The sequence below is a fragment of the Rousettus aegyptiacus genome, unplaced genomic scaffold, assembly GCF_014176215.1.
Source record: "Rousettus aegyptiacus isolate mRouAeg1 unplaced genomic scaffold, mRouAeg1.p scaffold_m13_p_1, whole genome shotgun sequence".
In the NCBI taxonomy this organism is placed as follows: Eukaryota; Metazoa; Chordata; class Mammalia; order Chiroptera; family Pteropodidae; genus Rousettus; species Rousettus aegyptiacus.
In genome coordinates, this window is record NW_023416284.1 from 136,355,462 (window position 1) to 136,382,573 (window position 27,112).

Consider the following 27,112-nt stretch of genomic DNA (forward strand, 5'->3'; position numbering starts at 1 on the left):
AACTATATTTACTTTTAAAATAGATAAGGTTTGTGAGAGGATAATATTCTCTCATCTACGTTGAGAGAAAAGCATTGAACGGACATACATGAAAACCTAAAGCCTCTACTATGAGAAATGAGACACCAAATTCTTCTTATATGCCTGTATTAAGCATTTGGCAAATTTCGTGATTTAAATCTACAAATACCACAAGTCCAATTTACAGAAACTTAAAAAATAAATTAAATCGTACCTGAAACCTACTTAAAATGTAAAGATTTCCCATTCACCTTCAAGGCAAAGCGGTTCATATTTAACAAGTGAAATGTCTCTATGGTTAACACAAGATCAGAGGTATTTCTCTGCTGTAGGGCATATGACTAACCATTATTACTTCATATCATACTGTCATACCGGATTACTCTTTAGTGGAATAAAGCATGCTTAATATAACCACTTTCTATATGGTATCTGACTATGCTAATACATCATAAAGAGATAAAAGAATTCTGGTAATTTTCAAAATTCTAATGTAAATAAATCCCAGACCCAAATTAACAACCTATATCAGCTCTCTGAAAGGATTAGTCAATGTTTTTATGTTCATAGATCAGGTTATACGATTTATAAACCAAATTGGGACACTTTCGAGAATAAAAGAAAAAACTAACCAGACAGGACCAGGGGATAACAGGCATAATCTGGGATTGTCCCTGGCAAGCTAGTATACATGGTTACCATTATCAAAGACTTATTCATAAGAGGTACTCTTTAGGAAGACCTTAATAACAAGTTTATTTAGGTGATAAAAATAGGGTGATATTTAACCACTTTGAAACTCAGTTTCTATATCTGTAAAATGGATATATTACCCTCTTACCTATTTCATAACACTTCACTGAAATAAAAATTGAAGTCACTGTGAGATATTAACAATTTACAAATGTAGTATGCTGAAGACATCATTCCTAATGAAAACTACTAAATACAGAGCTTGAGTTTTTCTTTAAAAGCCATCAAGTCCAGAAATATCTGAAATTCTTTGAGGACTTGTGAACAAAAGCAGTCTATTTTATACACATACATACCCATATACATTGCACATCTTTATTATTTTTATCATATAAAAGTCTTTTTCAAATATCATGGTTCTCTTTACTATTAAAACATTTTATGTAATTTAAAGAATTAAGATTTTTAAAAATATATGTATCTTGGCAAAAAAAACCCATGTAAGAACTGCTGAAAATACTGAAAGACATAGGTTAAGCTATTTTTAATGTCAAAAATTCACTTAGTATCTTGATTCAGAGCTAATAAAAGCAATAATCTATAAAAGAGTGATTTAAGCAATGCTACTGTGGATGTTTGTACTAGTACAATTCAACATCAAAACAGTAATGATATATATTAATGTGGTTAATTACGTACACCACACTACGAGTGTCTGGAGTTCAACAGCAACCACTATTGAAATATACCACTCAAATAAGTGTTAATTCAGTTCCAGCAAGCATTAATAACCTGAAAGCATGTTCCTTGAAGCAAGAGGCAATACAATTTGTTTCACTTGTATCCTATCATTGACACCTATCATTATGATAGCCTCTAAATAAGAACTCACAAGGTGCTTAACTAATTACCATATTTATTTATACTGATTTGAATCAGAAATATGTACTTGGAGGAATTAAGGTTGGAAGGGAAGAGAAATAAAAATTTCATGTAAAGACCTCAGAATTATAGGTAGAGTTTTGGGTTCTTTTAATGTTGCTCCAATATTCTAATAATTAAAAGATGTTAAATATTACCATATAAACTCCACAAAAATACTCAATAAAAGGGATACTAAGTCATAATGGCAACTTCTAACATTTATTGAGTAATTATTATATATCAGCATGGTAAGGTCTCTTGTACAGAAACAAAGGACATACAATTGTTCTCTGTGAGCTCATTCTATTGACCTCTCTTGATATATGAAAGAATTCTGTGTGTGAACGTCTCAGAGCACTTTCGGACTATATTTTTACTTTATGTTGGGTTCTCGTAAAGGGCCTTTATTAGGAGGATCATTTAAAGAACCTCTTGAGGCCCTTTCCATTTCTATGGCACAATGTCGATACTAACCGAACCTCAGATTTAATTGGATGATTTCTCAGACTGTCCAGTATTCCAAAGAGAGGCAAACTAGTTGAGTCCAAGGAACGTTTCATGAAGCAATAGTTCCCATACCTAGTATAGGATGAGAGCTAAGGAACGTTTTAAAAATAATGATTCCCAAATTCCAAACCAGATTACTAAATCAGGATATCCAAAGTTGAGACCTAGTAATCTGAATTTCAAAAGAACTCACAGATAGGTCTGATAATCAGCCAGGTTTAGTAACCACTCAGAAAAAAGACTAATTTTGAAAACACAGACACATTGCCTTCAAGATCCTAGATTTATTTTGCAGAACTGATAGGCTTGATATAACACTATACTACTACTCATTTCTGAATATGGAAATAATTATATATAAATGGGGCTTCAAATAAACACATCTACCAGCTGGTTTTATTCATAGGGCTTTTAAAATAAGTATGTAAAAAAATATTTCTAACTAGAAATTAATATACTAGTTAAAATGAGTCTTTCTATTTAAAGTAATTTTCACAGTTCTTTAATAGATTAAAATATCTTTGCTAAAAGTTTATCTTAAAAGTGTTATTTGGAGAAAATAATTTTACCAAATTATTCACAAAATCTACTAATGCATTTCTGGAAAAATATGCTTTCCCTTTGACAATCTTACAGATTTTAGACCTAGAAGGAATCTTCCAATTCCATGACTTCCGGATGAGGGAACAGAGGCCCAGAAAGGTTTAAGTAATTCACTGAAGGTCACACAACTACTCAGTAGCAGAGCCAGGACTAGCTCTCAACTCTTCTCCAAGTTCCTTCACCTTAAACAAACTATAAAAACAAAAAGCTTATGATTTTTCGAGACGTTTATAGAAAGGTCTACAACTCCTATATTAAGAAGCTGAATATATCTCTGCAGAATTATGATCTGATTTTTGTTTCTATCCACTTACTAATTTGTTTACCAAAAATATGTATTAATTGATGTTTAAAAAAATAAATCTTACCATTTTATCTGGTGCTCCATGACGATCAAACTGGTAAAATGATGCTACATGAGTAATAATCCACCAACTAAAACCTAATGGATCTGTGGGCTGGATTACAGGCAAAGGAAGTCGTCTTTGGTCACTTGATTTTTCAAAGAGTGCTTTAAGTAATTTATTCAACCAGTTCCAAAATGACTATAAAAACAGAAGTAATACGATTCAATTAAATTGACGCTGATCCAGAAACCTTCGATTTGGGCATTTTCCCCATATTTATAAGGAAATAGTTACACAAAAGAAAATAAAAAAATACTCAAAGCTTAAAAAATAATAAAAACACCCAGGTTAATAATTAGAAAATGACTAGTATTTTAGAAAGATCCTACATGTTCCTACAATTATATCTTCCTCTCCCATCCAGGGGAAATTATCATGCCTTCCATAATAAATCATTCCCTTGTATTTGTAAGTTTTGCCACAAAAGTCTATAAGCCTAAAGTATACATTTTGACTTCACTTTGAAAAAAAAATGCATATTTGTATTCCTAAGTTGCTTGTTTCTACTCTGGTAACTTTATTCTTCAACATTATGTTTCTGAGATTCATCTATATTAATGAGTATGACCATTACTGCTTTTGAACACTTGATGAGTTTTAGTTAAAATTTTTTCCCTAGGTATGTTTCATGTATTCACATTATTAGGCATAAAGTTTGACAATATCTCACTTTTTTTAATAGCTGCAGAAATCTGAAGTCATGGTCTTTTATTTCTAGTATAGACTCTAATCATCTCAAGAAAAATTAGCCAATTTTAGTAATCTGTTTTGAAGAACCAATTTTTGGCTGTTTTGATCTTTTTCATTGATTTGATTATCATTTATGAAATTGCTTTCAATTTCATAAATTTGTACTAGTTTTATTTGCTAACTGTTACTTTCTTTAGGTTTATCATGCAGGGATTTTTTCCCTAACTTCTTATGATGAAGTCTTAGCTCTAATTTCTAATGCTTTTTTCCCTCTAACATAAATTTCCCTCTTTATATCTTTAGTGCACTCTCAAAGCTTTAACTAGTAAAGTATTTCCTTCAAAAATTTTATAATTTTCATTATCATTTACCTGAAGGTTATTTAGAAATATATATCATATCTCTAAGGATGTGTATTTCTTATAGTTCTGTTAATTTTTATTTTCTACAATACCATGTTATTAGCCACTTAAAATTTTAAATGTTTTATTTTCCTGATAAACTGAACCTTTTATCAATATGAAACAACTTTATGCTTTCGTTGGTTTAAAGTCTAATTTTCTCCAACATTAGTTTAATACATTACCTTCCTTATATTTTTATCAACTCTGAACCCTTCTGTATTTATGTCTTAAATTATCTTTTGTAAACAGCTAGTCTGTTCGGACAGTATATATTTAAAATGAACATTTAGTTATTTAAAATGAGCAACTAGGGTTAATGTAATAACATAGATTTAGTTTTGAAACTACCATCTTATTTTGTATTTCTATTTGCACACCTAATTTTTTTACCAACACCACCTTTTTGCCTTCTTTTCAGTTGAGTATTTATTTAGTTTCCTTCCCCCTCCACCCCACTAGCTTATAAATTAGTCCACTTTCTCTTCTTGTAGTGATTACCTTAGAAATAACAGCATACATCCAAATGTCTCAATAAGTTTATCTCTTATCTCAAAAAAAAAAAAACAAGGATCTTAAAGGATCATTTATGCCCCACTCAATTTACATGCCAGTATTACTATGTACTTAATACTGTTTTTTAATTCCACTAGATTATACTATTGATTTATACAAAACATTTACTGCTTTCTTTGTTTTTTATTTTTTCCTTCATCTCAGAACCTGCATTCTGGCATCAATATTTTTTAATTAAAAAATAACTTTTAGGATTCCCTTCAATTTTGCTCCATGGAAAATAGCTTTTGTTTGTTTAACCTCACTCTCGAAGATTCTGCTGAATGAAGAATTTTAGGTTGACCATTACTTTGTTTTACTACCATGAAGGTATCATCCACACTGGCTTCCATTGGTGTTGAGAAGTCAACTGTCAAGTCTAATTGTCACTTTTGAAAGTAATGTACTTTTCTGGCTGACATCTTTTAATCTCTTCTATCTTTGATATTCTACAGTTTTACTATATTGTATTTAGGTGTATTTATCCTTTTATTTACCGTAAGTAGAATTCATTGGGTTTCTTAATGTGATAGCTTTCATTAATATTGAAAAATATTTAGTCATTTTCTCTTCAAATATTTTCTCTGTTCCATTTTCTACTTCTTTTGGAACTACAATTATATCAGACATCTTCTCTATTCTCATATGTTGCATGTAGCTACCACCTTCGGTTTCCTTTACTCTGTAGCAGTTTTTCAGATATCTTTTATGATTTGAACATTTTTAAAGAGTATAGGCCAGTTATTTAGGTCTGACTGGTGTTTCTTCATGATTAGATTCACACTATGCATTTTGGGTACAAACACCAAAGAAACATTTTTGTCCCTTCAATGGAGCATACTAAGGTTATATAATATTAATCCATCTTATAATTGGTTGCCTTTGATCACTTGGTTAGGGTGATATCTGCCAGTTTCTGCACTGTAAAGTAACTACTTACTTTGTAAATAATAAATATCATGTAGAGATACTTATCAAGGTATGTAAATATTCTGTTTTTCATAGTACTTTTGGCAGCCAATGAGCATTCTTGCCTGAAATAGTTATTAACGAGGGCTGTCAACTGATGATTTTCTAACTCCATCATCCTTCTACATTTATTAGGAAAAGTTCCCCTACTCTCTATTTATTCATTTATTTCTGTCAGTATGGACTCACACAGTCTTATCGTACACATTACAATCCTTTCTACCATTTATTTTGTTGCTTAAACTATCTCAGGGTTGGCTTGTGGGAGATCTACATGTTGGTGTGTCCTTTTCAAATGTCCTCATATTTTGAGTGCCTTCTTAGGTTCTGATAAAAAATGTTCCCGGCTCATTTTTTATTTTCAATGCCCCAATCTGGTATCAGTCATTTACCAAAGGAGTCGTGTTTCCTTTCACTGGAAAATGGTTATTTCAAAACCAAGACAGCTGCAAATTGCTCTATTACTCAGATATCACTGTTTCTAGGCCCTCTGTAGATAACATGAAAAATGTATATACATCTACATCTAGTTATAATTATTAAAAACCATTACTTCATACTGATACCTAAATCTACTCCAATTCATTGTGGTTCACTCTAGCTTTCCCTCTTTCTATATTTGTAACTGAATTTGCTAACAGTGATAAAGCCGGCTCCAATTACCCACAACATATTAATTTGCTAAGTCTTAGAATACAAAAAAATATTTAAATTGCTAACCCATATGTAACACTGTAAAAACAAATCTCCTAACAGGAATCCAGTATTTGTACTTCTTAGTTTGTCTTTAGCTATAGAGTACATAGCCAAATTAGAGCATTCTAAGTAACCTAGGTTAGTCCTCTACCCACCGCCCCCCAGTGTTATTGACTTGCAATAGTTAGATTCAATTGTTTTTTCTTATATTCTATGGAATCCCCCCCCCCACCCCCATACATGTTGATTTATTTCTGGAGCACCTGAGAAATTAAGATTAACAAGCTTCAAACTTAAAACAACACCTTTCAAACCTTTCCACTCCATTCTGACTCAGCAATCTCCCATTCCTACCCACAAATCTCAATGGTTTCTGATTTGTCTTTCCAGTGTGTGTGTAAACTAACTATAATTATTTCTTTATTTTTTCTACTTTGTTACACAAAAAGGAAGCACCTTGTAAATATTTTATGGACTCTGCTCATTTAACAGTAAATCCTTGGAATTACTCCATTGCCAGTTAAGCCATCTTCCTCACTCTATTGTACAAATGTGTAAATACTCCAACATGCAGATAACTCATGGTTTATTTAACCACTCGCCTGCATGGGCATTTAGGTAGTTTCTAATATTATGCTTTTACAAACAATGCTGCAATACATAGCCTGATGCATATGTATCATTGAATTGTTGCAGGTATATACTGAGAGTAAACTCCTAGAACTAGGATTGATTGGTAAGGTCAAAGTTATAGAATCCTTGGCCCATACTTTTTGAGTCTTTGGTTGGGGGTGGGCATTGATAAGTTTTTATTCTATAGTAAATTTTTGTAACATTTGGTATGTAATGCTTAAGGGTCACATTATATATACACATGCACGTATTTGTTGCAGCTAAAATATATAATGTGTACAGACTCCGACTCTATTATATTGCATGTGATATATCCCCCGCCTCATCTGTGGCACTTTTGGAAATTTAAAAGTGCATGTTTAGGTCTATTTCCCCAAAAGAAGAGTAAATTATTTCAGCTATTCCTTTGCTTTCTAACTCTCTTAAACATGAACTTTCATACATAATCACGTGGTAGAAAAAAACAGGGGCTGTAGCATCAAATAAATCCGTGTTGTAAATCCAGCTTCATATATTCTGACTCTGTTATTTCAACAGTTTACTTAACCTCACACCCATTCTACTTTCTGGCATATAAGAAATAGCACTCAAGGAATATTAATTAGCTTTCCTCCTCTTCTGGGAAACTGAACTAAAGTCTAATTGAAGTCTACTAGATAATGAGTGTTGGTTTTTTAGGAAAACACTCATACAGATCTATTCAGTATCATTACCTGTTTACAATATTTTCTGGGACATAAATATGTCCTTGATCAAATCAGTTTATTATCATTCTTGGAATCCTCAAAGAATTTTAGGTAAGTGCGAATTCCCAAACTTTCTAGAGCCTCTCCTAGGCTTCTCTGCTTCTTATCCTGTTGCCTTCATAAAGGTCAGCAGCAGCCCAGACATTTGAAAATAACTCAACAACCCTGAACTGTCTCTCCCTTTTGGATAATTTCCTTAGAGTGTTAGTGTTTAAAACACTCACCTGGTTGCAGAAAATATCCCTTTCTAATTGGAAAAACTTCAAATCTCATTCAGTCTTCCCCTTCATTCCAGGGATAATGTGGGGGAAGGCAGGGGATTGGGACAAGAAATTAAATATTTCTTTCTGGAAGAATGTTATTGTACAAACACAGAGAGAATTTCTTCTTTTAAAAAAATAAACGGAATGCATTGTATAAATCAGTATTGTCGCATTGTGAATTTTTTAAATCTTTGTACAAGGTAGGAAAAAAAAAAAAAAACCTCTGCTTTCAGCAGCATGGAAAGCTTCTAAGCACAAGTCCTGTATGAAGCTTAGCCTGCTGTCAACATTCTGTGATATCATTAACTCCCAGGCATGTGAAATAGAAGCTTTTCTGTTCCTCCTGAAACTTTCAATTGCTTTTTCTGGTTTTCTTTCTCAGCTTATCCACATCCGTCTTAGTCTCTGAAGCCACTGCAGATAGTGCAAAGAATAGTTAACTTGCTCCTTTGTTTTAGAACTTTTTTGTTGGTTTTTGTTTTGTTTTGTTTTATTTTTAGTATGATCACTTTTTCTTAGTCTTGAGCTTTTTATTAAGGGAGTATCTCATAGTCATAATCCATAGGAACTTCAGAGTTAAAAGGTGGAACCTAAATTGCTTTTCTCTAAGCTGAAGGCTTATTCTGTTGTGTCCTATTGTTAATTCATTCGCTTTTAGAGGCTGAAGTCCTAAATAAAGTATCAGCATGGTGAAGTGAGTGTCTTCTTCCAGATGGCAGACTTCTACAAGGAGTAAGGCTTTCAGAGACTTTTTAAAATGCTAACTGTTGCCTTGGAATGTTGTTTTGAGAAGTCTAGAAGAGGTCAAATTATTTTGATCTTTTATTTGGTCTTTTTGTCTGGAGGATTTAAAGATTTACTACAAGACAAAGACATTTTCTATATATTTAAAATTAAATAGTTTTAGTAAGCTATGTCTTAATGTGGATTATTTGGAGTTAATCTCTCCATTTATCCAGAAGGCACTTTCAGTATGATTTAGGTCTTCTTTTTATTTCTGGAATGTTTTCTTGGATAACAGTTTTGAATGCTAGTTATATCTCATTGTTTTGTTTTCTTCTTTAGAGACTCCATTTAAACATACGGTTATTTCTTCTTTGCCTATCTTCCATTTCAAACATTTCTCTCTACCTCTTCAATATTCCTTTATCTCAATTTTAGTCCCTTGGTTACCTTTCTTTACGCCTCTTATTAAATTTTCATTTCAGTCTGTTATCTTTGAAAACCTTGTAATTTAGTCGATTCTAAATGATTTTTATTTCCATTTCTCTCCTGCATTCAATTTGCTTTTTAAATTTATTCCTGGCTTTTGGTCTATTTATTTTAACATTGGAATATCTTATTCAAGGTGTTTTAAACAACCCCAGATGCTTGTCTATTTAATTCAGTCTGAAGTGTTTGTCTTACAATTTTCTTCTGCTTTATAGTTGTTTCTAGGGGAAAGGGTGTCAACACCTAAAGTACAACAACTGTTTTCTTGTAGTAGCTTTAGACTTATTTAGTTTTCGTATTCCCATTTTGTAGATTCGGACTACTTTAATACTCTTAGTTCAGTGGAGCCCTCTTTTGTTAATGTACAAAGTTCCAGTTCTTTACTGGATTTTTTTTTTTTTCTTTTTTGGTGGTAGTAGTAGTGGGAGAGCGAGTGTGTCTTTTGCTTTTTGTTTGTTTGTTTCTCTTTTGTTCTACAGGATCCTATTTTCTTTTACTTCCTATCATTTTCACCAATCACCACAGGGGATCCCTTCCTTTTTTGCCTTTTTATTCTCTAGAAGCTCTACCTTTAAAAGACTGCCTCTTCATGTAATGCACACGCTTTTATATTCCTATCCTATAGTGAGTTTTCTGATCTATAAGAAAACTTTTGTCAGTGTTTTCGCATTCTGGCAATGGTTTTAGAGCAACTTTATGACTGACTACTACTAGCCCCCTTCTCTCCTCTAAGCAATTTTTCTGACTGTCTTTGCTTGCTAGTAAATTTTGTGGTACAAATTTGGTGGTTTTTACTTTTAATTTACAGCTGTAAATATTCCTATCTTATAGTTAGGCTATCAACACGTTGTGTAGTTTTATTTGTTACTGTTTTTCTATATTTTGGGGAGTTTAAGTGGGAAGATATGGCAGGTTTAAGCATCCATGAGTATTAAACAATGTCACTGGTTTAGAAGTCACTGACTTGAAATTTTTAGTATCACCTAGGCACCATGAACGTCAGGCTGTCATCTGCATGAAGGCTGGCTTGTAATAAACGAACAATTTAAAACTGCAAGCGCCACAGTTAAAGACAGGCAATTTTCCTTACAAATTTAGTTGAGCTTCTAGTTCATCTTTTTGGGAGCCTGGATTTACAGGTAGTTGGTTATCAGTAGGCCACCGACTTAGGTTGACTCTGAGCTTTATCTTCTGTGTACCTTAAAATGTATGAAAGCTAATGTTCAAGTTTACACAGTTCTGCAAGCACATCTAAGGTGATGAGGTAGCTTCAATGTTCAGCTGACTTGAGTTCCCATCTACATTTAGTTTTTGGCCTCAGTTCTTCTTACTTTCTACAAGCTCACTGACACAGTTGAAATACTTCTTATATGATATCCAGCATGGTTAGATTAGATTTTTTTTTTTTAAGCAGGAATGTCAAACTGTCTTACTGGAATGTAAACTTCTAATCTTACTTTCAAAATAAAATAGCCTTCAAATCTGAAAATAACTTACTTTTGTAGTATTAAAAAGTGAAATGACCTCAAATATTATTTTAATATAAATAAGTCTAGTTACTACATAAAACATAAAGCATACAAATCATGTAGGTTAAATAATATACATTACAATGCAAATTTCTATAATTAATATTTTAAATTATGCCTACTTTTCTGCTTAAAATCTAGGAAAAGACTAACAGCAACAAGTATAATTATGCCTACGTCAACCATTTGGCTTACATTTTCAAGTCTGAAATTTATAAAATAAGAATTCTAAAGAAATATAAAATTCTTAAATAATAAAAATAACCTTTGCGGAAAACAAAAAAATTATTTTTTACCATACAATAAATAAAATGTCTTGGCAAATAATCCAAGGGAAAAAATTGCTGAAATTTTATAATATTTAAATCTCATTGTAAAAAGCTAAACTCTACTGATGAACCAAAATGTCAGGGAGAAAAAACTTCTTACTCAATAATAAGTAAAAATACAATAAATTTATATTTAGCAAACTTACTTTATTTTACTATCATTTAGTAAATTTATTGCTAAAATAACTCAAAATATAGTACTTGTAAACCTGCAAAAATGTACTTGTTATTAATATTTGATAGTAGGACCCAAAGCCCAAATTGTAGAAAGTTGGAAAATTCAAAATCTCGTAAATTATTAGCAGTACTTTTTCATATAACGTACACTATGTTAAGCATCATTTCACACTCAATTGTTTGTAGTTGTTTCTTCCTATGGATAGTTCTCTTTTTCCCAATCCATAATACTTGAAATAAAAAAAAAAGCTCCACAATAAAGACTTGGTCAAAATAAAGTAAAAGAAAATTTCCCATCTTCCCCTTTGCACTTTTTTCATCCCTCCTTGAAATAAGTTACTGTAAATTTGATTAATAGAAACCTATGTTTTATTTCTTCCCAAATCTAAATCTGTCACATTTCCTCATTAAAATGATTTCGGAATTACTAGAGAGTATTAATTATCTTAGTCAAATGATTCTTGATAAAACAAAAAAATAAATCAGTTAATGCTGTTTAGTGGTAGTTGTTCTCCTATTGAGAAGGAAATCTATAAGATTCTTCCTGGCCAAAAGCACTGAAAAAATGTAATTCATAACATTAATACATCAATTTTACAACTTACTTCTGAGAGAGACCATTTACTTCTGTGATCTAGAAGATGAATGAGTAGAACCCATAATTCTTTAAAGCATGGACATGGGCAATTGTGACTCATTAATGCTTCAGAAGGCCTAACCTGTAGAAAAGAACCAAAATTAGTTACTTATAATAGAGCAAAATTTTACATGCCATATATCTTCCTAAATATTTTAAAAAGATGATTCAGATAACTTAAAACTTATGCTCAATTATATAAACTTGTTTATAAAAAATGTGGCATTTAATCAACTTTTAAAAATTCCCATTTTAAAACCGAAAGCACAGAATAAAGTTTATTTTCAATTTTTTAAAAAACCTGTGCTTTAATCATCTAGTTCAATGGTCACCATTTTTCTGTAAGGAGCTAGATAGTAAATAATTTGGAGCTTTATTCATGATAACAGTCTTTGCACAATTATTCAACTCTGCAATTATTGTACAGCATCATCCATAAACAATAAGTAAAAAAAAAGACGCGCTTGTTCCAGTAAAGTTTCGTTTACAAAACATATGGTGTGTTAGATTTGGCCTTCAGGGCCATGGTTTCCTAACCCTGATCTAACCTATCAGCCACACACACAAAAAATAGAGTATAATAAAAGGAGCGGAAAATAAATTTTGACTCAGTATAAAGCAGACTAAAAATTTTTACAAGTCAGAATAAAAAGTTATTAGGGACTGATAAAGATTAAGCAATTTTACCATTTTTATAATAAATATATTTCCTTAGTGGCCCTAAATAATTGAGAGAATACGGTATATTTGCTAGTATAGCTAAACTTCCGAAATTCATAATATATAATTTCACATATATTACATACACATTTCTAACAATACATAGTAAAAGGTAACTGCTTAGATATTACTATATCATTCCTGGTTAATCTACTAATTACATTAATTATAAACATATAAATGAGATTTAAGAGATACTGATAATACTTAAAAATGATATACATTTAAAAAATGATAAATCCTGATTTTCCAAGGTTTGTCCTTGTAATTTAAAACAAATAAAATCTATAAATTTCCATTATTTGAAAATGTGTACTGTATTACCTTTAAAGATCTATCTGCATTACTCTATATAAATACAATTTAGTAAAAACAAGTAATTTCTGCCATGATGCTGGATCTTTCATGAAAATAAGCAAACAAAACTACCCCTTTAAATTTATCAACTGATTTAGTTAATTATTCATCTTTTTCATTAGGTAACAGAAATATAACTGATTATTATAGGGCTGGCCTCTATTTGAAAAGAAGTTAAATTTCCTGTCATTAACATAAACATCCTGTTTTTATTTTTGACAAGATGTAAGTCTTTTAAAAAGAAAAAGCTATAAAAACACTAATTCCAGCCTACTTTAAACATTTAAATCAAATTCTTTTCTCATTCAACTCCCAAATAGTAAATATAAAACTGAAAGCAGTAACAAGAATTTAGATTAAATTCTTACAGTTTTAAATTCTTACATGCATTAAGGATTGACTATTGCTACTATCAAAAATACAAATAAACTCTTAAAAGCATTACCTTGTCATAACTGTTGAGTGACAGGCTTATTAAATCACAAAGGAGATTTTCACAATGTTCTTGAAATATACTGACATTGGTTAAATTGTCACCTGCCGGATTTATAAACTGACGACTATATACAACTTGTTCTAAAATGTAATAAAATAAATTTTATTTAAAAATACAGATTTCACTAAAGAAGAAAAGTAACTGTATACCTCTAAATTAACATATGTAACTATAACATATACAGTTAAAAGCAAGTTTTGCAAGTATAAATTAAATTTTAAGGCAAATCCTTTCTTATATAACCACTAATAAACATCATCTGAAAAAAAATTCAATACCTTCAAGTACCATTTAAAACTTATTAAACAATACCACTTAAGAAAAAAAAAAGGGGTAAACATGAGAAAATCCTTACCTATATTTCTAACCAATAAAGCTTTTAAAATATTCTTTTAATAATGATAAACTAAGCATGTGCAATTGTTTTCTTATGTGAAATAGAGCAAACCAAGGTAACAGATACTAAAATTTGTACCTATATCAGAGTAAGTCCACTTGAGAAAAAATTATATATTTGTGTATCTTTGTATGTATGTTTGTGTGTATGTATATATGTAAGTGTACACACACATATAGACATGTATGTTTTTGTGTTTATTAATTGAAAAGCAGGTATTGAGGTAATAGATATCTTTGTAACTTAAATAATTGATAAATAATATATCCGGAATATTGCTAAATTGATAATGGAACCAAACATGCCAAAAAGCAAGACTAAGAAACAAATAAGCAATATATAAAAGATTCCTATCTATAACAAACTCTATAGCATAAAGTTATAAGTATCAAAGATGTATATATACATAAGGATGTTCAATAAAATATTATTTATAATATCAAAGGGAAATAACTGAATATTAAAAGACTTGGCAAAATAAATTATGATAGATCCAGTACATATAGCCCTACATGAATAAAGTAAAACTATATGTACTAACATTAATCTCTAAAAAACTGAATAAGTGAAACACTAAACAGAACAATATGACGATAGCATCTGTGGTTAGAAACAAAATCAAAATACCTACCTATGAGTTTCTATGTATATATACTAATAGATAGTAAGTATGGAACAATAAACAGACCAAGCTATTCATTGTAGTTATCTCTGGCAAAAAGGAGTAAGATTTTTACTTTTTTACTTTAGTAACTATTTGATTTTTAAAAAATCAGAAAACACTATGTCATTTTAAAAAACAATAAAAGTTTAGATTAGGAAAAGGACATAAATCAGAAATCCATAAACTTACTCATTTTTTCACCAAACATATGAAGAATTTCTAGCACCAGCCAATGGATATCTAAGTGGAGATGTAACAAATGCCATGATGGTGGAAAAAGCTGTGAATGACATTATCAACTGTGACTAAGAATTCATAATAATTTATAAGGTATTGGATAGCCTATCACAACACTTCTCCATAAGCACAACAATAAAGAACCAAGTAACCTACCACTATTCAAAAGCTCAGGGAAAACCTGTCGTGTTCATTTGAAGATTCTTTTACTGGAGATCTTTGAAAGCAGGATATATTTTTTTCTAAAGGTTTAAGACCCACCTGGGCTGCTGAATAGACTTGTATAGTAACAGTCCCTTCCTACCAACTTCTGATGCTACTATTGCTAAAGGCAGTAAGAGAATTTTAAAAATACTTATTTTCATGATTTTGTATTAGACTTTAGTTAGAAAATATGTTTTTAACTGTAATACATACCCAGGAACTCCTATAAAGTATTTTAATAAAAGAACTTTAAACTATTATGTAGACACTGTCATGCTCATTAAGAAATTTTAATTTATCGATAACCTTCTTTCAGTCAATATTTAGTATCACTATAAAAATACAATGACACACATGTTCTATTAAGACAACTAGAAAGAATAATGGAAAAGGAACTTGCCTTATCAAATATGCAAACAAAATCAATTGGTACACTAACAAAACAGTATTGGTTCAAGAATAGATAATAGAAAACAGCAAAAAGAGGAAAGAGAAATAAATATGGCATCTCAAATCGGTGGGAGAAAGTATGGGTCATTCAATAAAAGACAGAAGTTTAACTTACTCATTTATAAGAAACTAAAGTTATATTTCCCACCTCACAACATATTTTAAAAAGAGATAAACAAGTATGTTTTTAATGTCAGCAGAAATGATACAAAAGAAAAACTGACAAATATAATTACATAAAAAACTTAAATCTATCTAGGAAGTCAGCTTAACTGCTAAAATAGATGAAAATATTTGTAAAATATAACACCCAACAAATAATATCGCTAATAAAAACAATTCTAGTCTACAGCCACCGTGAACAAGCCCAATCCCATCTGATCTCGGAAGCTAAGCAGGGTCACGCCTGGTTAGTACTTGGATGAGAGACCACCTAGGAAGACCAGGTGCTGTAGGTGTAAAAAATAAAAAATAAGAGATTGTAAGCTGATAAGGTCCTTGCAATCTGTGAGGTCTACCAAGAGTTGCCTCTCCTAAAATAAATAAATAAATAAATAAATAAAAAATAAAGGCAAACAACAACAACAACAAAACAGTTCTAAAAATAAAAGACAGATGCTCCAGTGAAAATACCAATTAAATCAATATTTTTTATATACAAGATTGGTAAAATATAAGAAATATATAGTCTTAAAAATTTCTTTTAGCTGTTGTTTTAGAAAAGAATTTTAGCATATGATTTTTTGTTGTTGTTTATGTGTTGAAGGCTAGGTTCTCCTGCTTTAAAAATTCAGTCTTCTGATCTTCAAATATCCTATCCTTTCAAGTCTGCCTAATTAAAAAGTCTATGAAAGGCGAAACCTAGTTTAAGGACCCTTGCACACATTCTTTATTTCTACTCCTAGATAAATTATCATATTCTTAACCACTTGATGGATACCCAGAAAATAAAAATGAGTCCAATGTATAGAGACTAAATTGAAGGGAAAATATGCCTCCCCCACAATCTACCCATCAATCTTTACTAAGTGACATGATTAAAAGCAATTACCTATTTGCTTTCTAAGGATTAGACACAATTTTTTTGTTCTTGTTCAACATCACATAAATATATAAACATTTAATTGTATCTTAAATTTTGACAATGATATGTTCCTGAAAACAAAGTCAAAGAGAATGAAAAGGTTGAGAGTTCAGGAAATCCATCAGGAAGTATATATAATTTGGCACCCATATAAGCTCACATTAACCTATGGAGAATTTAATTATAACTGTAAACTGGGTCATGTTAACAATACAAATTTTAAGAAAAACGAACTTCAGAGGAAATGATTATCACAGGTAGAACAACAGAGCATTAGTAACAATAATCTTAATCATATTCCAAAAAGATTTTAAAAGTCAGAAGAGATAAAATATTGTGGTTTTTAAAGTGTAACTTTCATAAGGTAATCTTGAATCTTATCATAATAAAAACTAGGGTTTCCCAAACCTTTAACAATGAGAAAGATACAAATCTTAGAAAATAAAGGTCATTTTATTTGCTTTGAATCTTTTAAACGTTTTCACTGTTATAAAATGGAACAGAGAATAACTCTCTCTGTTTCAGTGTTATACTATAGTCTAACAACTTTATTCATTTTATTTAATTCTGCCAATAACTCTAGGAAACCATATTAATAATATAGGTGGGCAGACTGAGGCAAAAGGTATTACTTGCCCAATGGCAACATAATTAATAAGACTTTCAAATCGGGCATGATTCCAGAGCTGCACTCTTGACTAATTTCCTTCAATCTTGAATGAACATTCCTTTTGAGGAGGAAAAAAACCAATAATTTAAAAATTAAGTAAGATGAGTCAAACCTTAATTTGGTTTTTATTTTCAAATGCTCCTGGATTCATACTAGGAAGTTCAGATAGATGTCCAATATACAAGAGTAATCCATGAAGCTCATCAACCAACACTGAGGGAAGCTGAGCCTCCGAGACCTCATAGGGATGAACAGGAACATGACTGTCAGCATTTTGCACTTTCAGATACCTAAAAAACAATTAGATACGATAAACAACCAGTGTCTGGATGAAGGTGCACTCAGAAATTCATGCAGTAATCAAAATACTTATCTGATGTCCTACCTGAAGATGAAAACTTTAACGTAATGAAGAAAAGTTATACACTGCTGCCTAATATTGTCTGCTTTGCAGTGCAGGGTTGATATCTTCCCTAAAACCAAAATAGATAATGTTAAACATAGCTTAAACAATTAATCAGTGAGCAATGACAAAAAAAAATTTTGTAAACCACAGAAGGAGCAATTCTTTGTCTTTTGATTTTTTCCACTTATTCCTTTATGGTTCTTGCCATCACCCTCTCCCCCAAAATTGCTATTAGGTCAGCAATGAAATTCATGTTGTCCAATATAATGGATCCTACCTGTCCTCAAGTAACTTGCCCTTGCAGTAGCACTGGCTGCACCTGTCTTCACTGACACCACATACCGCCAGTCTTCTTTCTTCATGTGTCCTTTCTCCTACCTCTCCTTTACTGGCTCCTCCTCATCAAGCCTAATAGTATGGGAGATCCTCAGGACTCAGTCCTTAGTCCTCTCATCTCCATATATTTCTTCCTATGTGTATGATCTCATCAGTTCCTTTATTTCAAAATGATAACTTGAAAAAGTTTACTTTTAGCCCAGACCTCTCCCTTTGCACTCCAGACCTTGCACGATAAACTGCCTAACTTCTATACTTGGATTGCTCACACAGTGCAAATATGTCCTTAATTTCTTCTCAAACCTGTTCATGCTGCCCCCTTCTTGTGTCTACTCATTACAACAGATGCCAAGTTGCCTTGTCATTCTAGCTTCTTCATTTCCTTCAAATTCATATCTAATCCATCAGGGTCCTATTAAATTTATGACCAAAATATACTTTCAAACTATCCATTGTCCCTATAATCTCTCAAATTACTGCAACAGAGCTCCTTTCCACATCCTCCTCCCCCCATAATCTAACTACAAAATCTGCTTTAAATGTATTTCAATTCCTGTTCCTCCTAAATCAAAACCCATGAAAGGTATATACTGTATTTAGAATGAAATTAAATTGTCTTATGAGTTATAAAGCCCCAAATGATGTATTAACAGTGCCTGTCTCCCAATTTCAACCCCTGCCATCTTTCCCTCACTTTAACATTCACATCAGCAAAAATTATCTGGGAGGTTACTATATGCAAAACACTAATAATCCCTATAAGAAAAAATGAGTAAGAGACAGTCACTAAACAAAAGCAGAGAAAACAGGATAAGAATTATAGACAACAAATTCTTATATATGTTAAACATAAGGCAAAACTTATTTCTAAATTTGCATTTAAATGAGCAAACACATCCATTGTTTTGGCAAAAACCAACAAGAGCCTAAGTGTAAAGATATTGTGCAAATGTCTATATTCAACGGTGCAGTGCATTTTTATAGCTTAATTATATTTCACCTACGAAATTCCTATCACCCCTCAGTTTCACAATTCTCAACCCATAGAGACAGTACTCTCTTAAAAACAAGTTATGGACTCCTGCATCCAGTCAAGATGGAGCAAAAGGAATCATATTTACCTATCTTCCATCTTAAGCTAGAAAACCAGAAAAACATAAAAAAAAGTTTTCAGGCATTAGACACAGACAATGCGATACTACTATCCCAGAGAGAAGATAATTCATAAGACTGCACCAGCTTCCCACCTAGGCAGTTTCTAGGCTGCAGCCCCGGGAGAGAGAACCCAAAGCCCAAATCACTGAGTTGGGGAGATATAAGATCTGTGTTTAGGAAGGTCTAAATTTATAGGGCAAAAGTAGTAAAGAACAAAAAAAACTCAGGAAATGTACAGAGGGTCCCCTTTGAGTCTTTGGCTAAGTACTGATCTGTTTGAGCATGAGAAAAAATAATCTAAGACCAGGGAAGAACACCAGAAAACAATTCTCCACAAAGCTTACATAGGCCAGGGAATGGTTCAACACCCCACCAGCAAGAAGGAAAAAAACAACATAATACATCGAAAAGAATCCTCAGAAGCCTTATTAGAACTAAATTACCATTAGACTAAAGGCTACTTCTTAAAATTCTTAACAAAATTTAAAACAAGATTTATGAAGATCCAAGCACTAGATTACAAGTACTCAACAGTGAGCCAGAACAAAATTTAACACATTTGAGAAATACACGAAAATCCAGAAAGGAGCAATGTAAAATCTACATTGTCCATCAGAAGATAAAAAAATTACTAGATTTTCAAAGAAAACTAGTAACACCAGACAACTATAACAGAACTAGGAGAAAAATCAATGAATACAAACAGACCCAGAATTGACAATGTGAAAACTCTGGGGTCAATGAAGTTAAAACCAGCAGTTATATATATACACTCTATATATTCAAGATGGATGAAAAAAAAAAAAAGCACGAGAGAAATAGAAGATACAAAAAATATAATCCAAATATAATATCTACAGAAAAAGATACAGTAGCTGAAAAAGAGGTAACATCAGCTATATTTAATAATAGGTATCAGCAAAACATACATTATTTTGTATGTAATTCTGCTTTGACAGGAAGGCATCCAGGTAGTATGATGAACAGGAGAACGAGAACCATATGCACTTTATAAGTGATCCTGCATAAAGGCTTTCTGGGGAGGGCTGAGGGCCAAGGCCAGCTACATGTTTATTAAAAAAGCCCTGATACATCTGTAGGACAAGGATGAGATGATCTAGAGATAATCTTTAATACTGCTAACCTGTTCAACAAATCTATCATTAAAAGTTTTTGTAAGCAACAAAAATAGCCAAAACATCAGTTTAACAAATAACTGTTTCAACATATAGTCCATTGAACTAAGTCAATGGAATAATTTCAAGGAATAATCTTGCATAAGAAATTTCAACCTCAAATCCAATTCACTCTATGAAATATTTTTGCTATGTTCCTATAACCTTTTAGTGGCCACCCTAGGGTTTCAAAATATAATTCTGACTCGTAGCATGGTTCACCAAGACAACTGTGACTTACTTCATCTCTTCTGAATACATCACTTACACACATAGTCTGATCCAACCATACACAGTTACCACTTTTTGCTATCCGAACTTTTATTTTACATACCTCAATGTCTTTGTCTATACAGTTGTTTCTACCTGGAACTCTTCCTGTATCCAAAGTCTTTTGCCTAGCTAATTTTTCCTCATCCTTGAAGACTCAGATCTGGTATCACTCAGTAATGGGTATATAAACAGATGAAGTCCCTGGGTCCCATCGTTGCTTATAAATGCCTCATCACTATCGTTTTCTATTTACCATGCTGACCTATGCTTACATGTCTGTCTGTCCTACTCAATTGCAAGCTCTTCAGCAGCATACTTTTCTACATTGATTTGTCAGAACCTTACACAGTACCTGGCATGAAGCAGACTCAGAAGATAATGAAACAATTAATACTCAATGTTTACTGAGCACATACTGAGAAAACAATAAAAATAGAACAGCTCTCACAACTGAGAGCAAACAGCTAGGCCATGATGTTCCCAATTAACATTAAAGTTTTCATAAAATATCAAAAATAATATGACCACATGAGCTATCACTTCACACGTGTCAGAATGGCAATTATCAAAGTCAACAAGAAGTGCTGGCAAAGATGTGGAGAAAAGGAAACCCTGTGCACTGTTAAATATTAATTAGTACAGCGACTATGGAAAACAGTATTTTAGGTTCCTCAAAAAATGAAAAAAGAACTACCATAAATCCAGCAATTCCACTTCTGGGTTTTAACTGAAGAAAATGAAAACTCTAATTCAAAATATATATGCAGCCTTATATTTACTGCAGTATTATTTACAATAGCCAAGATATGGAAAAAGCCTAGGTGTCTATCAACAGATGAATTAATAACATACACAATGGAATATTACTCAGCCATAAAAATGAAATCTTGTCATTTATGACAACATGAATGGACTTAGAGGGTATTATGCTAAGTGAAATAAGTCACATAAAGACAAATCATGAGTTCACTTATACGTAGAACCTAAAAAAAACAAAACAAATAAAACAGAAACAGACTCACAGATACAAATAATAATAAACTGATGGTTGCCAAAGGAAAGGGGGATGGAGGCATGGGTAGAAAACATAAAGAGGATTAAGAGGTATAAACTTCCAGCTATAAAGAACATAAGTCATGGGGATGTAATGTATAGCCTAGGGAATAGAGTCAGTAATATTGTAATAACTTTGTGCAGTGACAGATATTTACAAGATTTACTGTGGTGATTACTTCATAAGACACATAAACGTCAAATCATTATATTGTCCACCTGAAACTATTATAATATTGTATGTCAACTATACTTTAATAAAATAATAATTTAAAAAATCAGGGCTATTCAAGGATTACGGTGAAACAAGACAAAAACGAAACCTCTCTATAATCATGTCTTGGTAGAAAAACAAGGCATGATGCAATCACACACAATATACAAAATCAGAACATCTCCCTCTCCCAGATGTTATTGCTTCTTTACTAATTAGAACCCTCTCTAGCCTCACTTTGTGTCCCAACTCCTCAATAAAAATTAACATAACTCGATCATCAAACTGTCCCTGCTTCTTAACAGCATCTAATCCTAACCCCCTTAAATTCTTCCCAAATAACCTGGCACAAGCTCAAATCCTATTACAGGCCCCTCCCTTCTCCCTCTTATTGAGAAACCCCAACTGTTTCTCATTATGTAATTTCCCCCTTGCTTTAGTAAGGCACTAAACCTTTCTTTGACCAAAGGTGTGTTCCAGGTGATCTTTAGTTGCTGGGCATCACCAATAAGATACTAGGCTCAGTTACCATGCATTATGTCATTTAATTCTCACAAAACCTCAATGGGGTGAGAACAATTATCTTCTGTGAGACCCATGATTAGCTAGGGTTAAAACCCAGGCTCACCAGAGCAATGGTTTTAAATACAAACTGCCAGAAAGAAGGATCTGGTCTGCCCTAAAACATACTGTCCTTCAATTCCCTTCACTACCTTAACTGTAACAAGCTTCCCCAAATCAGTAATCCATTAAATATCAAAAACAGAGAAAAAAAAAGAAAGCAGAAAAGATAGTATAAGGTATGACACTACTTCTCTTACGAGTTCTCCGTCCTACTCCCTACCACCAAAGCAAGTTACTAATTCACTTCAGAGATGTTTAGCCTTAAACTTTACCTACAGATTTGAAAAAATATTATCTCAGCTACAACAAAATTTAAATGCCATACTTTCTCCGAACACTAAATACACCGTATCCTAAAATTCTGACATAATACTTCCACCATATTATTATAATATCCCAATTATGCAACACAAACCCATGTGCAATTCATGGGTCTTTAAACATACAACTTACCAAAATCACAGAAGGCCTGTAATAAAGTTTCCAAGTTGTACAGTTGTTTCCTGTTTTAAAAAAATGTCACGTGAGAGTTAATTTTATAATAGTTTTAAATATGTAACAATTACACTGATATCTCCAAATTCATTACATAGCTTTAGTGCTTCCCATTTGTGAATGGCAATTAATTACTTTATGAATGTTTATTACAGGGTCAGCTTTGGGTAGTGAAAACTTTCAGAAAAGATAATATATGCTTTTGTCTGAATTTCCAAAAATAACCTATTAAGAACTGCATATAGCTCAGAAATTTTATCAAATATTACAGATTTAACTACCAATGAGATACTATTAAAACTTCAAGAAGCTTAAGATACTTATATAAAATATCCTGTTAACAGTTACATAATAAAACGTTAAGTTTAAAAAGGTATAATGTAGACTAGAGTTATCAGTGAAAGTTACACTTACAATGTTCCACCTCAAGTCCTGAGTACTCTCTTGCCATTCTTCCTAGTTGCCTTTCAACTCCTTAAAGATTGACCAATATTCATGACCTTTGTCTTAGATAAAAACTCACTTATTCTGTAATGTTCAGAATCAGCGAATCACTCACTCTGCCTGTTCTATCAGAACACACAAAATGGTACAGATATAGATAGCAATGTCTTCACAAGGTCTTATGAGATGAAGGTGGCAAGAAAAAACCGACCTTTCCATTTTCATTTAAGTGTACTATATATACATTCTTAATGTATTTAATTATAATTTGCCTTCGATAACTTTTCAAATCATTTGAAATCTGAATATGGACTGGGTTTTAAATGATACATTATTTCAGTTTTGTTGTGATAAGACTTTTTGTATGAAAAGTTTGTATTTTTAAGAAATGCAAACTAAAATATTTAATGATGATATGATGCCTAGAATTTGCTTTAAAATACTTAAGCCAAAAAGATGGAGAAACTGTAATAAAACCTTGATGTTTATTATAACCAAGGGAAGGTTTGTGGAGGTTCATCATACTATTCTCTCTACGTCTGTGTATGTTTAAAATTTTTCATCAAAATATTTTGTTTTCCAAATTAATCATATTAATCAATCCTATTTCTATTACATAGCCTGAAAGATATATTTGGAAAATCTGAGTTCGTCATCTAAAAATTGTTGAAAGACTATGGTTATTAAGCAACAAAAGTGTTTTTTTCCCCCAAATTATAATGTAGTTCAACACCTTAAATGTGTCTTGAATACATGTCAAATACAAAAAAAATAAAATTCTGAAAAGTAATAGATTCACTAAAAAACAACTCATAAAAACCATTGTTCCCTCAAACATTACTGTTTGATTTTGTTACTTACAAGATCATTCAAGTGAAGAACTTGCACAACTCTATAGGTGCTTTTGTTAATATCAGCATTAGAAACCACCCAGCAATGTAACTTACAACTGAACAGCATCTACAGTCAAAGGTTACAAAAACAATACGTACCTGAATAAATGAAATAGCACTCTAGATGAATTCACTAATGCTGTTTCAGTAACCCATTGAATACCAAATATTTCCACTGTATCCTCTTCAAAATTAGTTGGTAAAGGATCAAGATTCAAAATTAATCTGAAATAAAAACTGCAGTTTAATTTCATAAAAAATATTCTAAGTCTCATACAATAGCATGTCTTTTTTGACATTTTATGAATCCATTTTATACACAAAATGCCAGCAATGATATTACAAAGTCAACAATATGCCTTGGTACCTTACATATTCAGAAATACTAAAGCTAGACTGCATTAAAAATTCAGTATAAAGAGCAATGTAATTTATGTGAAAAACGCAAAAGGCCATCTAGGGAACATACTTTTGCCTGTGTTTAATAGTGGTCTTTGGTTGTAAATTTCATCCTTCAAGGGGGCATTTAATTTTTGAAAAAGCCAGAAGTTTCTATGCCATGTCTGGAAAATGATGTAACCTTTTAAGGTAGCAAACAAGGTATAATTAACTAAAAACACAACAAAAATGATTTCTTTTGACTGAAAAAGCCTCGGTGAGTATTTCCAAAATATTTCAAAAACAATAGTCTTACTGAGATATGTGTACAACTGTCCAAGGCAAGAACTTTGAAGAATAACATTCCTGTGAATTTACACAATCTGGTATATTTATTAGAAAGTTTTAAAAAATAATACTTCTGTATGGTTAGTACATAGAATCAGAAGGATTTAGGCAACAAAAAATGTCTATGTCTTACTGAAGAATTACTGACAATCTCCAGAACATTATTTCATGTTTTAGGAGGAAACATTATTTCGAAAAGCCCAAGTAGTTCAAAATTCACTTTAAGTAAAAGGGAGATTAGTACCCAGCTACCACCCCAAAGCTGAGGCAGCAGTTAAGAGTGCATCAGGTAGAGAAAGGAAGTTCTTCATATCCAAAAGTCTTTCAGGCATGCTCTAACCAACCAGGAAACCAACAACAGAATAGCTTGCATCTGTCTGATAATACTAGGCCGATTTACAAAAACATGATCTGAACATCAAAGTTTAATTGACTATAATCTTAATTAAACAACATTCCTAACAAACGGATGAAAAATCTGATGAGGGAAATACAGACTCTGATTTTTTACCTACCGCTTAAGGGCTCCGCTGGAAAGGTAGGACTCTCCAGAAAAATGTTTTCCACCTCTGTGGTCAAAAGCACAAGAAAAGCAAGGGGGGTTGCACCACTCAGTCCCTAATTCCAGTTCCAAGCTGTCGGTCAGGAACATCGACGCAGCGGAACAGATATCCATTGTTTACGTCATGTCCTGAAATGTTGGGATTCACTGCATCATTAAGGATTCCAAATAAGTTGTGATGAGAGCCCTGGAGGTAGGGCGGGCCTAGATATTGGTAGTGACGTCAGAAGGTTCGCAAAACACCTCCCTCCCAAGCACAAAGAAAAAAAAACTAAGAAGCCAAATTCCCAACAACTCTCCCACCGAGTCGCCAAGATCAAGACTGTCAGAACTTAAGCAAAATGCACCCGCGGCTGGCTGTAGCAGGAACTTAAAATCCCCTCTAGATCAGACCCAGCAAACCTGGACAGGGAAAAGAGGAAATGTTTGCAGGACAGATACAGCTTCAACTCCCGAAGCCGCCTAAACCTGCACCCTCCGCTAGGTTACTAAACCGTACTATGTCAGTTTCCTGGCACTGTCGCAGAAAATCTCCCTTACAGCCTCCGGACGGGGATCGGCGGCGGGCGGCGCCACCCCACCCCCAACAATATTGCTCCCAGCTGGAGGACACGTCTCGCTAGGTCCGCACTGTGCAGAGACCGGCGCGAACCGGGTAAATGGCAAAGGGAGCCGGTGCCCTGCGTACCGGGGAGCCCCTTATTTGCACTTCGTACCTACTCACACTTTCAGGCCCGGAGGTGCGCCCGAAGCAGTCCAGACCACGGCCCTGGAGCCGTGTGTTCTAAATCCCAAACAAGTGAAATTCCCGCCACGAAGTGCCCGCGCTCAGGAAGGGCGGAGCCACGGCAGAGCCCGCCTCCGGAGGCGGCCTGCTCGCGAGGTTTCCGCAGGACCGCCAAGTACCCGCTAGTTCTCGCGAGAGTCGACCATCCGAGGAGTCAGAACGGCTTTCGCTTCTTTTTTTTTTCTTTTTTCTTTTTCATTGGTGGCTTTGGCCGGAAGGCGGGGCTTCATTGGGCCAGGAGAATCAAACCGAAGCTGCGGTGAGCAAGGTATAGGGACAGCGGGGTTAGTCTCCGGCGGGACTTGAGAAAAGGCCGTAATTTGAGTGAGTCCGAAGCGAGTGTCTCATTCACACTCAGAGCCGCCCCATCCTTTCTCCTTCCCGCGCTCGTGCCAGCAACTCTTTTGTTGAGATTGAGGATGCCTGTTGTTCATGGATAGTGAGCCAAGCAAGTGCCAAAATGAGGCTAATCCAGAGTTTGGAAACATTGATATGAAAACTTGCTACATTTTTATGCAACACATTCGGACAGGTTTGTCATTTAAACCTGAATGCTTTTGTAAAAGTGTATTCCCTTCGCAGCATTTTTATCCTTTTTAAGTCTTCTTGAAAAGCTCTTCAGATTTCAGTCTAAGAGATAACACATTTCAGCATATCACCATCTTTAGATTGAAAAAAAAAATGAGAATTTATCATTC

The 27,112-nt window shown here is 32.9% G+C and overlaps 1 protein-coding gene across 3 annotated transcripts in view; it reads right to left on the minus strand.

Annotated features, from left to right (window-relative positions):
• The window catches only part of MMS22L (MMS22 like, DNA repair protein), a 112,197-nt gene extending 85,737 nt beyond the window's left edge, over positions 1-26,460 (minus strand). The window contains exons 1-10 of one of the 3 annotated variants that reach the window (XM_016130185.2): positions 26,344-26,460; positions 25,581-25,756; positions 24,439-24,564; positions 22,961-23,010; positions 17,657-17,744; positions 17,384-17,561; positions 14,816-14,906; positions 13,515-13,645; positions 11,961-12,074; positions 3,117-3,293 (exon numbers count right to left, since the gene is read on the minus strand). In XM_016130185.2, the coding sequence (XP_015985671.2) occupies positions 3,117-3,293; positions 11,961-12,074; positions 13,515-13,645; positions 14,816-14,906; positions 17,384-17,561; positions 17,657-17,744; positions 22,961-23,010; positions 24,439-24,564; positions 25,581-25,741 (1,116 nt within the window). In that variant the 5' untranslated portion in view covers positions 25,742-25,756; positions 26,344-26,460. Of the gene's footprint in view, positions 1-3,116; positions 3,294-11,960; positions 12,075-13,514; positions 13,646-14,815; positions 14,907-17,383; positions 17,562-17,656; positions 17,745-22,960; positions 23,011-24,438; positions 24,577-25,580; positions 25,757-26,343 lie in introns of all 3 variants that reach the window. The other 2 variants (XM_036220143.1, XM_036220146.1) reach the window with 2 other exon arrangements.
• Between the last annotated feature and the right edge of the window lie 652 nt (positions 26,461-27,112).